The 16,081-nt window shown below is 42.5% G+C and overlaps 1 protein-coding gene across 1 annotated transcript; it reads right to left on the reverse strand.

The window, feature by feature from the left end:
• Nucleotides 1-562: 562 nt before the first annotated feature.
• Nucleotides 563-14,568, reverse strand: TCP11L1 (t-complex 11 like 1). The gene is made up of 10 exons (XM_057410966.1): nucleotides 14,475-14,568; nucleotides 10,836-11,001; nucleotides 8,072-8,204; nucleotides 5,376-5,496; nucleotides 4,679-4,899; nucleotides 3,793-3,929; nucleotides 3,162-3,358; nucleotides 2,623-2,804; nucleotides 1,733-1,905; nucleotides 563-1,541 (listed from the first exon to the last, which is right to left on the reverse strand). The coding sequence occupies exons 2-10, from the start codon at nucleotides 10,987-10,989 to the stop codon at nucleotides 1,306-1,308; spliced, it is 1,554 nt and encodes a 517-aa protein (XP_057266949.1). The 5' UTR covers nucleotides 10,990-11,001; nucleotides 14,475-14,568; the 3' UTR covers nucleotides 563-1,305.
• Nucleotides 14,569-16,081: the final 1,513 nt, after the last annotated feature.

Here is a 16,081-nt window from a genome sequence, read left to right on the forward strand (position 1 = left end):
AGTCTAGTAGTACTTGGGACACTTACTGTTTCTAACTATGAACTTGGCTTTCAGGAAATCATCAAATTTTGATGACTGAAGCACAGCACGGTGCTCAGCCAGAAGAAAATTTCAAATGTACTTCCCTCCTGGCTGAGTCTGAAATCTCAGTAAGGCTGTAAGGTCATTGAGCTCCTCTGTGAACGCTCCTATGTACAACATGTAGCTAACTCAATTCAAGACCTGCAACTATTTTAAGTTTCAAGAACACCTCTACAAAGTGAAAAAAAAATCTTCTACTGAAAATATTCCCTGTATGTTCAAACTATCAGTAAATCATTCACTTCTCACAGTGCATCAAGATCACTTATACTTCTGATAGTGCTCTGCACTTCCTGGATAGTTTTGAAGATATGATTGAAAATGCAACCATCTCCAGTTGTAGTTTTAAAAACACAAGTAAAATTTTCAGCCTAAAGTGTCACACACTTGAAATCTGCCCTCAGAAAATGACAGAGTCCCTTGAAAATGAGTATTTCACATAAAAAGGAGTAAACTGCTAGCAAAAAAAAAAAAAAAAAGGTAAGAAATGCCACTTTTATCAAAACATTTTAGCTCTGCCCTTCTGAAGTCTTTACAAGAGATAAATACAGCTGCAATCTATAAGATTGCCACCTTTGGAAGTACTGTACATAGCAGAGGACAGTTACCCAATAACCAGAAAATTTACTACAAAAATATATTATGTCTTGTGTAACATCTGCACGTAAACAGCAAAAAAATGCTATTAAAAATGCAGTAAAATGCAGAAAAAACTAGTAGCCTACCACACTAACCATAATGTTACAATAAAGTGCTGTTTGGCTTTGTTTTTTGCCTCTTAAATTTTCTCTTATCCAGAATTTTAGCTTTCTTCTTTGAAGTAAGATTTTTTATTTTTTTTTACTTTAAAGCCAAATCACCCCATAGCTAATCTGCTCTGGATTAATTAAACTAAATTCACAGTAAATTAGAGTAAAATGCCCTAAAATGAGCCACTTACTTAAATACAAAGTTTGATTCTTAAACTTCTCCTACCTAGCACCAGCTGAAAAATTGCAGCCAGAAAACTACCAAGACATTCCCCCACCCAGGTTGCATACTTACATGAAAAATGCATGTCTCTCTCATCATTTATTTCAGAACCCTTTTTGGATCTCAGGTATTTTCCTCATCAGTCATCACTAGTGAATTAAAAGGAACCAGTATTTACATGGGAAGCTGTTTTCCTAGACAAATATTGGTGCAAGTGTTTAAAATAGCTGACGGTACTGTACTGGTAGCATACTAGGATTCTTCTGACTTCCCTGCAAGTTGGTATTCTTCCTTAGACAGTATTTTGCCAAGGACTGCATCATAGTAAGGGCTGAAGACCATTTTGTTGTAGTTGACAAGACGAACATACTTGACAGCGATCTCTTCCAGCTCTTTTTGAATAGGGCCTAGTCCTCCAGGAACAGTAGGCAATGATTTCTGGTGACTAGATGCAAGGTAATTCTCCAGAAACTTTTGAATTCGAGAACCTGGAAAAATTGGACCAAGAGTTTGGTTTGTTTTCAAAAGAGAGAGTCAATCAGAAATAGTGTAATCTCATGTAACATACAGAACATAGGAAATGAGCATAAGTGAGGAACCATGCATGTCATGCCACCAGCTGATGTGCAAAGACAGACAAGTGGTCACTTGAGAACAGAGTGGTTTTGTCCAAGCATACCTATTAACTTGCATATGGTGTTATCCGAATTGGCCACCGCTTGGATTTGTCCTTTAAGTACAGTCTCTCGCTCAGCTGAGAGCGGTGTGAAGCCATGCTGGGAGAGGCAGGTGTTAACTTCAGCACATACCTTCTCACCCGTGGCAGCCAAAGATTCCTTCAGGTTAAAGGAGCTGGAGAACGTGGAGCACAGCGTTACTGAACTACAGGAGTTAGTTGCCTTTTTTTCTCCACCTTTAGAAAATAAACTATAAAAATATATTTTTTACAGTTGGCTATTTTATTATTGGATAAAAAAAATACCCAGTTATAGTTGCCTTATTTATCAAATGTAATGGAAGAAGTGTAATCCAGATAAAGCCAGAACTATAAAGAATAGTATATTTTTTATATATATATATATGAAAAATAAAGTCGAGATATAAAACCAGGAGGTAGAATAGACAGCACTGAAGATTTCCAGCCTGAACAATCCACACAAATAAGAGCTGACCTTCTGCCCTCACAGACAGTTCTAATGCAAAAACCAGTCATCAACCCATGATGTCTACAGCAATCGTTCTGTATCTGCACACATCTTACTGTACCACACTCAAGTTTTTGAGGGACCTGGCACAAAGGGTGAGCATGGTTAGCTGCTAGTGCTCTCATGTGCCAGCAAGGCATCAAGGAGAACACTGAATAAAGGAGCACTTAGAGGTCACAAAAGAACACAGCAAGAAAAGCTAGTTCTGTCTGAGTAAGCTGAAAAAAACTGTCAGCCTGGGCTCATAAAAAGCCCTCATCACTTCCTCTGACACACTCTACAGCCAGAAAGAGGCTTAAGCTGATTATTTACTAGGGTGAGAACAGCTACGCCAGAGCCTGTGTGAGGACTATTCAGTACTCACGGCAGATGGATTCCCGTCAGGAGCACCTTGACAATGGTTTTGATTTTCTCAGCAAATCCAGGCATGTCAGCGAGTGCTGGGCCTGCTGCACTGAAGGTGACCAGAAGGACTGTCCCAGTCAAGAGGCACTGCTCCAGCTCCAGCTGTATTTCCTGAAAGCGGGTCTGGTCCATTAGCACCGTCTGCAAAGAATGAGGAAGCCAGCACAAAGTGAAGTCAGCACACTGGGCTGTGATGTGACACTGCATTTCCCACCTAGCCACACCAGTGACAGCAAGATAAAGACACAGAAAAGAGCAATATGTGCTCAGCAGTCAAGTAACAGGAACAAAATGTAAAGAATTAACTCCTCTTTTTCAACTAAGTTTCAATACTGAAAAAGCAGCACTTATTAGAAGAGCTACAAGAGCCCTCAATCAAGGGATGTTTTAGTATCGTACTTGTTGCAAGGCTATAAATCCAAACAAGCTTCTGTTATATCCCAGAAACAGAAAAAGTACAACAAGCACAGAAATGCGTTTTTCTGTTAAATAACCTACTTCTGGGAAAGGCCTGTTCACATGGTCCCACTTCAGGAGGTTCAGATAGGCCTGATTTTGTACAGCAGTGGAGCACAAGGCGGAAGCTCCACCAGTGGCACCATCACTACTACAGTGGGGAGGCAACATTTTACATCTCAGCTTGACAAGATCATCTGCTGCTTCTTGCAACCACCTTGTGACAAGGTCTAAAGAATCTGCAGAGTAGTGGGAAAAAAAGTCTTGTTAAGAAAATTCCTTTTCAAAGTTAGGTTTCTCCACCAATGATTTCCAAATAATCCCATTAGTTACTAATACCCATGATATCAGTTAGTGACATGCATTTCACTTACTGCATTAAGCAGAACATCTAAGACAATTAAAACCATGCAGCTACAGGAAATCAGAGATGAGATGATGCCAGGTATTTATGGCCTACACTGTACTGAAATGGAACTAAACTGCAGTGTATGAAGTGGAGAACTGTTGTTCTGGCAGATTTTGTCAAACCACAGTTTTGGGGCACAAGCTGTCATTTACCATATGAAATCTAGAACTTATGAAAAATCTGATTTTTTCTCATGATGTACAAGCAAAAGCATACAGTTCACTGGGAGGGCAGAGGGGAAGAAAGAAAGGAACAAAGTCATACTTGGCTGTTTCTCAAGAAACTCCTGAAACTTCTTTCTTTCATACTCAGCAGACTGCTGCATTAATTTTGGCCTAATACTAGTGACAGCGAAGTTTGCCATATCCATTTTCATTAGGTCTAACACAGAGAAAATGGCTCTAAACAAACAAACAGAAAAAGTTATTCAAGGCTGCAGACGTTTAAGAGGTACTATTTACAAGATTTATTACAGACTGTGTAAGGGAAGAGCAGAAACATGCATGGGGAACATTAACAGGATGTTTAACAATGTAAGAACATGGGGCAGAGCTGGAGCAACCATGTGTGTGCATGTCTGTTCAAAGTAGGAAATAAATCTTGGTCTCCTGTAAAAATGCCTCCATGGAATTGACTTTACCAACTTGGGGGGTGGGGGGAAGGGGGAGAGGGAAAAGGGAAGAGAAGAGGGCAGGGACTATTCAGCTGAGAACACAGTGCCAGAGCAAAAGCCTCTGTGTAGGAGAGAGAGCTCCAGTTGAGGGGAAAGGATGAACTGGTTAGGGAACAGTAACACCTTTTTCCTATGCTGCTTCTCTCCCCACCCCCCCCCCCCCTTCTGCTGTTACTATTCATTCTAATACAAACTGCCCATTCACCTGCTATCTTACAGCTTACATGCACTTGGCATTTAAGAAAATGTCCTTCAGTGACATGTGGGAGCCAAATACTCCAATTCACCAGAACAAAGTTGGTCTTTGTTAAAGACCTCTGGAGTATCTCCCCCTTCACACCCACAACTACATCCCTATCACTCCCTTTTCTTACAGAGATTTGCAGGTGGCCCTGCTGGACTGGCCCTCCCTCCCCCCAGCCCCCATAAAATTATTGAAGGCACTCTCAATGTGACCAATCAATACCATTTCAGTACCTGAACAGAGGAACTATTTCATTAATATCTTTCAGTTTCTTAATTTCTTCATCTCGAGCTGGAGCACAGAGAGTCCCCATCATCCCAATGACAAATTCGACCAACTTAGCAATATCAAGGGCCCCGTTTTCTGCCTCCTGTTTTATCAAATCCAGATCAAGAACTTCTGTAATCTGGTTTCTCAGTCTAGTATGACCAGGCAACAAGAAAGACAGAAGGTTCTGAAATGGAAAGTTTTTAACAGTGTGTTAGTTCTACACACCAAAGACAACTACAAGGATCAAAACAGTTACGGAACCACTTTTTATTTAAACTAATTTCCCTTTACAAGTGGATTTTTTTTCTTCTTTTAACCAACCATTCACCAAATGTTTCCCCTCTTTATGATACTGAAGTTACTAAATGGTAAATACTTTGTAGTACAAATACTACAGTCATAACATGAAGGAAGCTTGATATGAGGAAACTAGTTTTACTTTCCTTTTAATCCTCTTTCTTACATTGTTTTGCATTTGTTTTTACATTCAAATTTCTCCTCTGGGGTTATACAACTTACATATGTTCACAGATAATGATACAGTAGTGAAAAAGATTAAGAAAGTCCTTCACGAAAAGCCAAACTTCAACCACGTGTGCTCATTCGTATCAACACAGCTACTCAAATTCAGTAATTTCCCTTGATATGGCATCATCTTACCTCTTTAATTTCTCCCAGTAGTTTAATTGCATGGTCATAAGTTGGTGGATCTTCCTTTAGCTGAGCTTCCAGACAGTCCCAGAAAGCTTTATGCACAATATCTCTTACTTTTTTTTCTAAGCTGTGGGTAAATACGACCAATTAATAAACAATACTTGTCTCTGCACCACCTGACAAAGATAACCTGCAGCTCCTGAAGAACAGCAGACAATAATATGAATACAGTGTAATAATGAATATATGCTGATCAACAGAGAAGAGATTTGTCATTTTAAGTTATACAGAAAAGCGAGAAAAACTGGACACAGGGTTTGGGATGGCTTATATCCTACTAAAGGTTTACACACAAGCAGAAGTAGCTACAAATTAAAATCCTTGTAATTATTTAGCACATGCTACCTCTAAACCAAACAATGGGAAGAAGAGAGATCACAAAAATTAGTTTTGTATTCAAAAGACCAGAGAACCAGTATTCCTGTTACTTTCAAGAGCCTCACTAAGTCAATGCAATTCTACGAAGGAAAATTCATTAAGTAAACAGAAATGGAGTCACTTCCCTGACACAAAAGCTTCTACATTTCAATGTGTAGATACTGCAACTACTCTGAGATACAGGCCCAGTCCAGTTTGTTTTAAAAAAAGAAATGAATTCTACTGCTTCAGTACCGGTTCCTAATCCAGAACACTGAAAGTTACTCCTTTTCAGCCAGCAGGCTCCTGTTCACACCAGGTTTAACTTCAACATGGAAGAAGCTCACAACACTCAGCAGGTTCCCAAAGCTCTGACTGTGTGCAGCTGAGGTTCAGGCAGCACCCAGAGGCCTTTATGCCCTGTGGCCCTCTGAGGGCAACCAACATATGCTCTACTGATAGCATCTACAACTGCAAATACAGTCACAAGCTTCCTCCTCCAACCATGTGTCTACACATACATTCAAGCTGCAGGAGACTGTAAGCCTGAAACATACAAGAAAGGATTGAAAAAATAAAACACACTAAAATCCTTCTTCTCTGAAAAATACTGAGATCAATTTTATGGCATTGAGGCACACCAGAAAAGTTACCCCCTAATCACAGCACATTTTCACATGAGAAATCCATCTGAAGGAACACAGAGCAGCAGCAGACACTGAATACAACAGCACCCTCTTAACTGAGACTTTAGATGAAGCATTTATTCTCAGCCATCAGCTGCAAAGCAGAAAACGCCTGATGGAAGTTACACAAAAAGATGCTGAGACACAGAAGGTAAGGCAGAGTGGGGAGAAAGAGCTTTGCACACCTCAGGCATACTTTCCATTCTCAAGAGAGCTCCTAGTTCATAGAGCCACATGACCTGCAAATAAGGCAGCAAAGCAGGAGTCTGTCTAACAACAGACAAGGCACACACTGACAGATAGTGCTGAGAAGACAGATCAAATCACTACTTGAGCTCTAAAATATACACGAGTCTTCATGGACAAGAGGTATCTAGTGTCATGTACCAGCTCAGTTAAATATTGTTTGTCCTCAGCATTTGAGGAGGCCACCATTCCATTTCCTACCAACTGAGAAGCTGAAACAAGTGAAGAACATACAGCAAAGACCCTCATCTACTCCATTCAACCCTTACTGAAAGGCAATTCCTGCTGGGGCCGTGAGGTTCAGTGTATTTGATAGCATGAGCACATTTTCTTTGGTTACTATTGTTTAGCAGTCCACAGCCATTAATAAAACACCAGTGGCACACTGGAAAGACAGCAACAGTCCAGGCGAGAAAGGAAGATGAGAATGTTCCCATTACTGCATTTTCAGGCAGGGACAATTCAAGTTCCAAGCAACATCCTCATTACTGATGTTCATGAGAACCACCGTCACCATATTTTGGTGGAGATGGGCATCAGACCCTTTGTCTCAGAATGACTGATTTCTATAGAGGACAAGCAATGCCAGTCTTCTAAGAGCCACCTGCATCATATTCTTCTGCAGCAGCCATGAAGGTAACATGCTCTGGGGCCTCTCTCTCAAATGCAGACACCTACAGACAACACTGGTTTCAACGTGGACCAAGTTCCATCCATGAAATGTGCACTCACTCTCACAAATCAACCCAGGAAACATGGTCAGCCAGATCCCTCTGTGTGTGAAAAGAAAAAAAAACAGCACACAAAGCCTCTGTAGATAGAACTGGGTCAGCTACACTAGCCAATATGTGACCAGACATCCACACAGATTCTGTTTTCCCTTTCAGCAGGCGACTGAATTACTGTGGGTCAGACAGAGAAGGAAAGACTTCAAACATAAAATGAGCAAGGACTAACCTAATAAAACATAGGAATCTCTTCCCAAAAAATCCCTGGAGAAACTGACAGAAAAAGCTAAAATGTTCACAATTTCATCTTAACTGCCACAGGTGGTGAAAGCTTCAAAAATGCTGAGCACCACCTGCATCTGCAGCTAGACTTGGGTATTGAAAAGGCTGCGGTCTCAGACTCCTGAGACAAGGGGACACTGACAGAAACCCCAGCACCCTGGGATTTGTGCCCAGTTACTCCTTTCACACACACACATTTCTGGGGAAGCAGAACATCATGATTACCACCTTCTCCTTATGATACTAAGATACTAGCCAGAGCTTGTACCTGATCCACTAAGAGCTGTTCTGTAGTTCTTCAAATGCAAATTTAATTTATGTATCTATTTGGTAACAATCTTACCTGTGTTCTGGTAATTCAGCTGGCTTTATCTGGAAGTCTCCATTTACAACAATTTCGTGTGCTAATGCCATGTTGGTTACTCCCTTAGCTGTTTCCATGAGCTCCTCTATTGACACAAGCCGAGGAGGACTAGCTGCAACGTAAATGAAAGTATCAGATAGTTACATGAAACTCTATGGAAAAAAGTCTGCTAATGCTTATGGACCCTTTCCACCTTCTTTACAGTACAGAGGGACACTTGAAGATTCTTCTTTCCTTCCCTTCCCAGCTGGGGATGACACAGTTTGGAGTACTACAGAAAACAAAGGAGTGAACCCCAGTTGATATTCTAGGCTCAATATATCAATTGCTTCCAAGTTCTATCAAGATCTTTTAAAAAACAACCCCCCAAAATCCCTACACCCAAACCCCCACTTCTTCAGGACTGCTTAATAGTATCTTAGCATCTTCTTCCATAGTGTAGGAAGAAATTATTGAAAATACTAGCATTTTCACCACACTATTTCCTCAGTTATTGTACTGATGTTGCCATTTCAATGTTATATTTTTCAAGGAAGTGACTTCATCTCTAAAGCAGTCAGCAAACAAACCACCATTAACATTAAGCAATAACACACTAGTAGCTAATTATTCTCACTACTTCTAGTGCAACAGGCATTTCTCCAGACTCTTTTTTTTTTTTTCCCTCCAGAAACCATGGTCCAAACAATAACAACATCAACACCTAGTCCCAGCACCATTGCCTAAGACCTTTTCCTTTGGCAGGCATTTGGGCTTGACAAGGATGAGCAAGCAATTGCAAATTGGGCCCTGGGGCATACAAGCAAGTAGGAGTAAGCTCTAGACCTGAAAAAAAAAGTCAGTTTTCATTAGGCAGGAGACAAAGGTAGTGGCTGACTGTAGAAATCTAAAAGGTAGAAGAGGGACAGGGACAGTTTCAGAAAACTTAATATGCACTGGGAATTATGGCTCCTAATTGTTCTGGAGTATACAACATCCTCCTAGGATGCTAATGGCATGGCAGTAGTGCAGGAAGTGACACATAAAGGCAGAGAAGGTGCCAGGGGTGTAGGCCATGCTGGTCAGGGGGGTAATCCCAACCCCACTGAAGCCAACCGAAACCTGTTGCTGCTGATTCTTTGTGGTAAAGGTTCCCCCTAGCTGTGCTAGCACCAGTAAAGCAGGGTGTGGGGGTGCCCTTCAATGCCTTGCCAAATGTCAGGAGAAACACCGTATCTCTTCCCTGGTCCAGGTGTTTGAGGAAAAGGAGAAGGTTAAAGCCTTGGTGTCCTCACGTGATGCAGACAAGAATGGAAAGGTCCACCTCGGCTTCCACAGAAAACATCTGGTGGAGCAGGACAGGGGAAAGAGCCACAGCAGAATTGCCCTTATGGATCAATTCGTTTCCATAGTTCATTCACTTCAACTAGAGTCCTGGCACAGGAGCAACATGCTAATTCACAAAATGGAAGAAACCAACCAGGGATCTTCATAGTCTGGGTTCACTGAGGTATGTTTGAGGCAAACTATCATGACAGCCTCATTTGCTAATCCAATTTGACTGGACTTAAGCTAGTAACATAGAAAAGATGCTGTAAGAGTAACTGTCCATCACTTGTCTGCCACTCGGAGCTGTTCCAAGGATATACTGTGAGGCTCCAATGTGGTATTTTTTCATTCATATCTTGCTCATTTTGTGCAACCCTCCCAAACCCTTATTTCCTTCAACTTGCAGCTTAATCTTGCACAGTGACTCTGGAAACACAGCAAGGATTATCCCTGGATATCCTGAGAACTAGCAGGGCAACAAAGTCCAGAGCTGACTGGGAGTGCTCTTGTCAGACTGCCAAATGACATCACCCTAGCAAAGGATGCACTAAAAGCTAAGCCTCTTTCATTTATCAAAGAATGCTCTTAAATCATGTTACTTCATCCTCTTATTATATCTGCTCCCTTACAAAAGGGCAGAGCTTGAGACCCGCGATTACTTTGTGGTACAGTGCAGTGCAAGACTGTGCTGTGCATTTTACTTTCCTGTGTTCATAGCATCTCTGCACACATACAACTCATTTCCTGTCAGGCAACCAGTAAGTCATAAGAACATAAACTCCCTCAGAACATCTCCTCTGTGTAACATGGCACTAAACCACAACACTAAACCTCAAGTAGTAATGAAGACTATTAAAAAAATAAAAGGAATGCAATAAATAAAATATTACCTGCTGAGACACTCTCTACAGTAACTCTCAACTAGTTATCTGAGCAACACTGCCTCTTTGAATTGAATCCCTAGGTCCAGAAAACTTTCTCTTACTTTTATCTATAGATTTGCTAGAAATAATTGGTAACCATATTGCATCCAGCTCCTCATGTCAAAAGCTGAATGACAAATATGACTTAGGAATAAATTTAAAATATGCAGTCCTACTTGACACTAGAAGTCATATTAGGACTAAATGTACAACTTTCTATTTGCATTAGGAGAGGGATAACAGGATATAACTTTGTTGATAACAGCTTCTCTTGCCCTGCAGTAGAAACAGAGGCTGCTCCACCAATCCAGAAGGTTCAGCTGATAATGCAAGCAGCAGTGGGAGTTTAGCTGGAACACACTGGAGTTGTGCTTATCCCTTCCATGGCTGCAGACATGCAATGGTATACATGGCTCAGAACAACATGGTTATTGTGTACAGTTAAGTACTAAAAATGAGGAGAAAGGTGTTGCAAAGTTTCAAAGCCTTTTTCATAAAGCAGTTCTGCTTACACTTTGGCGTATCATCTCTGTGTGATCCTAAAGCACTCTGTCGTATTCTTTTTCTGACAGACTGATCTGGGTTGTCCAAGCTCTCCTCTTGACCATCCCCCAAATCACTTGACTTTTCTTTGCTTGATGGTGGCTTGTCAGGATTCTGAGACATTTTCAGTTGGCTCTTTTCAGAAAAAGAAAAGAAGATAAAAAGGGGAATGAATAAGCATTTTCTGACAGGGCTGAGTGGGAAATATCACCAGGATTTCTCTTGATTAAGAAAAAATTAAGAATGAAAGAATTCTCATGAGGAATTAAATGATGTCATTCCCATAATGCTAGGGGACCTGGACTCGATGACTCACTTCCCATCTTAAACAAAATGAGATGCTTTCAATACAACTACCATTTACTTAATCTCCATTCCCACAAGTTCTCAAAAGTCTGAAACTGTTCCCTTGCCATAATGCATACAGATGAGAAAGTAATTTTCTTTCTTAGAAGTGCTTATGAAATTACTGAAAAAATACTATTAGAAACACGTTTTACAAAAAGATTATGCCAGATACTTTTCCAATACAAAATGATAAATCTGTCTGACTGTAACAGACCCCTGGACTATGGTCTGCCCCAACTGCTCATAACTTGGAAGTTTTCACTCTGAGCAATCCAAAAGCATTAAGAAGCAGGAAAAGGACTGGAGTTTAATTAATGTGAAATTCTACTCCCATGTTTTCATTCCATGCAAGAATCACAATTTATGCATTGAAAAAGCAAACAAACACTACATTGCAACAGTAAGGTATATAGCTATAGTATTTTAAGTATTTATTAAACATTAGATAATAAATATTTCTATTACATCACAGATACCAGCAGTGTACCCAAAGTTACACTGCAAAAATGACCACTGAAAAAGCATGTCTCACTGTTCATTATCGTCACTTATTTCACGTTCAGCTTTCCCTCTGAATGACATAATTTGCACATCTTCCCATTGAAAACTCTCCATCCTACAGGAAGCTACAGTTCAGACTTCAGTTTTACAGAAATCTGTTAAGAGAGCATGCAATGTCTCTAACTGAATTAAATAACCTTCATGTTCTGTGAAGGGGGGAGTCAGGGAAAGTGTGCCTTTCAAATAAAAAAGGAAAGCTCCTGGAACGCCACCACTGTCATCTTTCACCCAGTATCCCACCATTCCCACTTTCCAAATTGAAAGAAACAAGCTCTCAGCAAGAGAGTTAAAAATACTTGCAGTTCCAAAGACTACACTGAGAAGGAAGCAGCATAAGCAAGCAACAGCATAGAAATAAAAAGCGCAGCACAGGTTCTTTCCATTTCACAGAAGAGCTGTAATAAGTAACCCTGCTCCATCAGTGCTTAAAGTGATTGCACCAATGTGATTCCAGAGGACAGCTGGAAAGCTCAGTGCACATAAGAAATGGTTTTGTTCTACAGCAATGACTCAGGATCATCATCTTGCATGAGATACATAACAATATGTGACGCTTATCCACAGCACCAGGTGAGCTCTACTTCAGAAAAGAAAACAGAGCATATAAAGCATGGGATGAATTACACAGGAAAACGAAGACACCAGTACAGGTGTTGTCAGAACCATGTATTAGCCGTACCTCTAGCTGGAACAGTCACTGATGTCTCTGCTCCAAATGCTTGATCATTCCTCTTCACAAAGGCAGGCAACCCCAACTGGGACAGAAAGTACTTGTCACTGTTACTTTTTAACTAAGGCAGGGAGATCCTCCAGCTAGGTGTAACACAAGGCATCCAATCCAGCATGCAAGTGGGAAACCACTGATGTGCTCCAGGAGAAGTGAATCTCCAGTCTAGCAGACAAGGGGTCTGTTACTGCAAACGCTCTAGCAGCAAGATGGCAAGAAGCTCTGTTAAAAAGGAGCAGTTAACAGAAAAGATCACAGCAGCAGCTGCAATAGAAAATGTAAGGCAGGACTGGTTAAACAGAGGAAGGAAATGTGTTGTTGAATTTGACTAGAATAAAAGCATTACCATAAAACCTTTCCTATTCATTCAGCCATACTGGAGGGTTGTTCCTATCCGTTCTCTTCCACAAAGCATCCTCCTGAAGCCAAAATCTGAAGCACAAAGATGGCTCAGCTAAGACCCACTTAGGTCTTTAATGCACATGACACTTCACAGTGCCTTGCAGTTTCTAACTGCACTTTATCCTCACTGCCCTTACAAAGGTATATATACCTTACTTACAGAGGGGAAATTGAGGCATGCATTAAGTTGCTTGAGGACTCTCAGAAGATAATTGATAGGAACAAGACGATAATCAGTCCCATGATTACTACTCCCAGCTTTGCCCATCAGGACACCATTCCTACCATGCAGGCTACATCCTAAATTATCACATTCCGTAAAGTGGCAGACCAAGAGCTACAGTCTCAAACCCAACAATTTCACTTAATTGCCATTTATTTAAGAAAAGAGTCCTGCTTCTGCTGTGGAAAGTGGGTACAAGAACTGCTGGACTGTTCTACCAAATGACTGCTCAGCAGATGATGTGAACAGGCACACTTGTTGGCTTAGTTGTCTGGTCTGCAGTAATTGCTCTTTTCTGCTGGACTACTGCTGTTATTTGCTGGAACACATCTAGAACACATCCTCTTTCCACTGGGTAAATAAGCTTGACAATACCTGTTCCAAAAGCATGATCAGCATCTGTTCTTTCACAGAAACAATTCTGACTCTTAACAAAGTCCACTGCTTGGTGCTGTATTTTCAATAAAAACAGCAGTGCAAGAGAAAACCCAACAAATTAAAATTTAAACAAAATACTTCCACTGGTTGTTTTCATCAAAGGTCCTCCAATCATCCGAGGCACATCGATATTAAACAAACTTCACGTGGAGCACACACAAGACTGAAGCAGCTCCTCCTTCACGTCACTCATCTGCCTCTGTACGAGACCTGACAACTCCCTTACCTTAAAGCCAGGCACATGTACCCTGAAGGCCACTTTTCTTCAAGCCTGATTCCAACACTTAACTCTCTCCTCTTCCTTCTGTTCTCCGCATCACAACCTACTTTCCCTCACAATCCACCATAAGGCAAGCTGCATCTCAGCTCCTCTGTCCATCTTACACATTCAAAGGGATGCTTGTGGACTTTTACCATTTCCCCTACCTACAGCTTGTTCCGTGCACGGCCCTCCAAGGACCGGGCTATCAGCAGGCTCGCTCGCAAGGAAGGCACCGTCAGGAAACCACCGCAGCAGCGTTAATCTCCCAGCCCCTCACTCTACCCAGGGCCGGGCACCCATTTTGCTGCACGACTTCCACAGGGGCTCGGCCCTCTCCCCGCACTGCGCGGCTGGGGGCTGGCAGCAGCTCCACCCACAGCTGCCACACAAAAAACGGGCCCCGGCGCGCAGCCGGGGTTGTTTGCCCACATGCCGAACGGCCGGAGCACAGCAATGCCGAGGAAGCAACAGCCTCCTTTTGCCTTCACTGCACTCGAGCGAACAGGCCCCGGCAGCAGCCCCCGCCCGCACCGAGCCCAGGGCCCTCTCCCCCCCTCCAGGCCTAACGGAGGCCCGGCGGCCTGTCCACCGCCGCCTCAGGACTGCGCTGCCACCCGGGGCACGCCACACCGCCACCGCCTCCTTACCGCTGCTCGGAAGAGCCGCGGCCCCCCGCTGTAACGGAGCGGGCGGCCGACCCGACTCTCCCCTGCCGGCCGGCGCTGCTAAGCTCGGCCCCAGCTCAGGGGCGGGCCACAGCGGCTGCCCAGGGCCTGGGCCGCCGGCTCCCCGTCCCTCCGCGCGGGGGCGGGGCGAGCAATCGCCACCCCTCAGTGCGTCGATAGGGGGGAACCCTCAGCGTGGGGCCAGAGGCTCGGTACGTTGGGTAGGGCTGCACTGTGAGGGACGTTGGGTGCTTGCATCTGCCTCAGGAAGCCTGACTCCTAACAGTCACCTCTGGGCCAGAACAAGGGCTGCACGCCTGTAGCCTCCAGCCAAGCTCTAGCACAAACAAATAGGTGTCTGCTCCTAGCACCTTGTCCTTTTTAGGTTAAATCCACCCAGCAAACAGGGAAAGCAGCCCCGGCTTTCTGTTGCTGTCCCGCTGGCACGTATTCACTTATAGACACCTTACCCACCTCACACTATGACCATCACTCCCTTCTAACTTCCATCTCTGGTACTGTTATATAAGCCTCTGGTCCTGTGCCTATCAGAATGCTCCTGAACATCACCTGGTGCCAGGTTCTTCCCCACAGCCTGTGTTTCCGTAGCCCAAAATCACGCTTCTCACCAAAGCCAATCCAGTGACTGCACAGTGTACCGCTATCTCTAAGTCAGAGTTTGCACTCCAGCAGGCAATGGCCATAGGCAAGAGCTCATTTTCAAGATAGAAACCTGATCCTCTTAACAGCAATGGTAGAACATGCTGAAAAGGCAACCCATGCATAAGTAACTTCAAAATATGATCAAGAAACTGCCTTTCCACCCCCGTGTTTTTAAAAGTGCGAGTTAAGCCACTTTTCCCAAAAAAAAGTGCCTTTATAACCAAAAGCCTTCAGTTGAAACCAAGAACTAAAAAAAGTAACTATTGAAGAGTAAGGGTTAGACATCAACCCATAGTATTAGTTTTCAAGAACTGATTATCTTTCAGAGGCCCTTTCTAACTGACTAGAATCAGCCTCTTACACATTTGTCTTCCATCCCCCACCAGAGTACAGTAACACATTATCCTCTTGCACACCAAGTTGTCATCTCACATTCAGATAAAGTACTCTGGAGAAACAATAGCCAGTGGCAACAGACACTGCTAATGACTGCAGAGTTACTCAGTGAGACATTACAGAGTAGTATCTCAGACAGGACTGCTTATAAAAATAGCCCATCACATGCATTTATAACTTCCTACTACTTCTTTTTCATTATTAAATTACCATTGATCCCAATTAAGAGAGCTTTTTCCCCCCAAATACAAGAGAACAGAGCTGTCAACTCTGTGTATGGAACAGTTTTTGATTTCTTGCAATAGTGACTGTAAGGGAGTTTTGCTGGCATTACCCCAAAGGCAGCCCCACAAGAATCACAATTAGATCTCTAATCATACTATATATTTTCCCTGCTTGCAGTTGCCTGTGTTGCACAGCTTGAGACTACCATTATAGGCTAGCCATAGATAAAATATACAGCTAGAAGAAAACCCAAAGGCCTTTCATTTGTTCCAGTTCTTTTCTAATTACTGCTGGTGACATCAATT

Source organism: Pezoporus wallicus, unplaced genomic scaffold, assembly GCF_028554395.1.
Source record: "Pezoporus wallicus isolate ANWC-B61680 ecotype Strahan unplaced genomic scaffold, APGP_CSIRO_Pwel_v1 contig_5958, whole genome shotgun sequence".
NCBI lineage: Eukaryota > Metazoa > Chordata > Aves > Psittaciformes > Psittacidae > Pezoporus > Pezoporus wallicus.

What these genes read in the sequence shown, in the direction of transcription:
- TCP11L1 (XM_057410966.1), bottom strand. Translation starts at nt 10,989, where the DNA reads ATGTCTCAGAATCCTGACAAGCCACCATCAAGCAAAGAAAAGTCAAGT. An exon ending in GCTGAATTACCAGAACACAG is followed by an intron (nt 5,497 to 8,071) that starts GTAAGATTGTTA and finishes ATTTACCCACAG; the next exon opens with CTTAGAAAAAAAAGTAAGAG. An exon ending in CACCATATGCAAGTTAATAG is followed by an intron (nt 1,542 to 1,732) that starts GTATGCTTGGAC and finishes CAATTTTTCCAG; the next exon opens with GTTCTCGAATTCAAAAGTTT.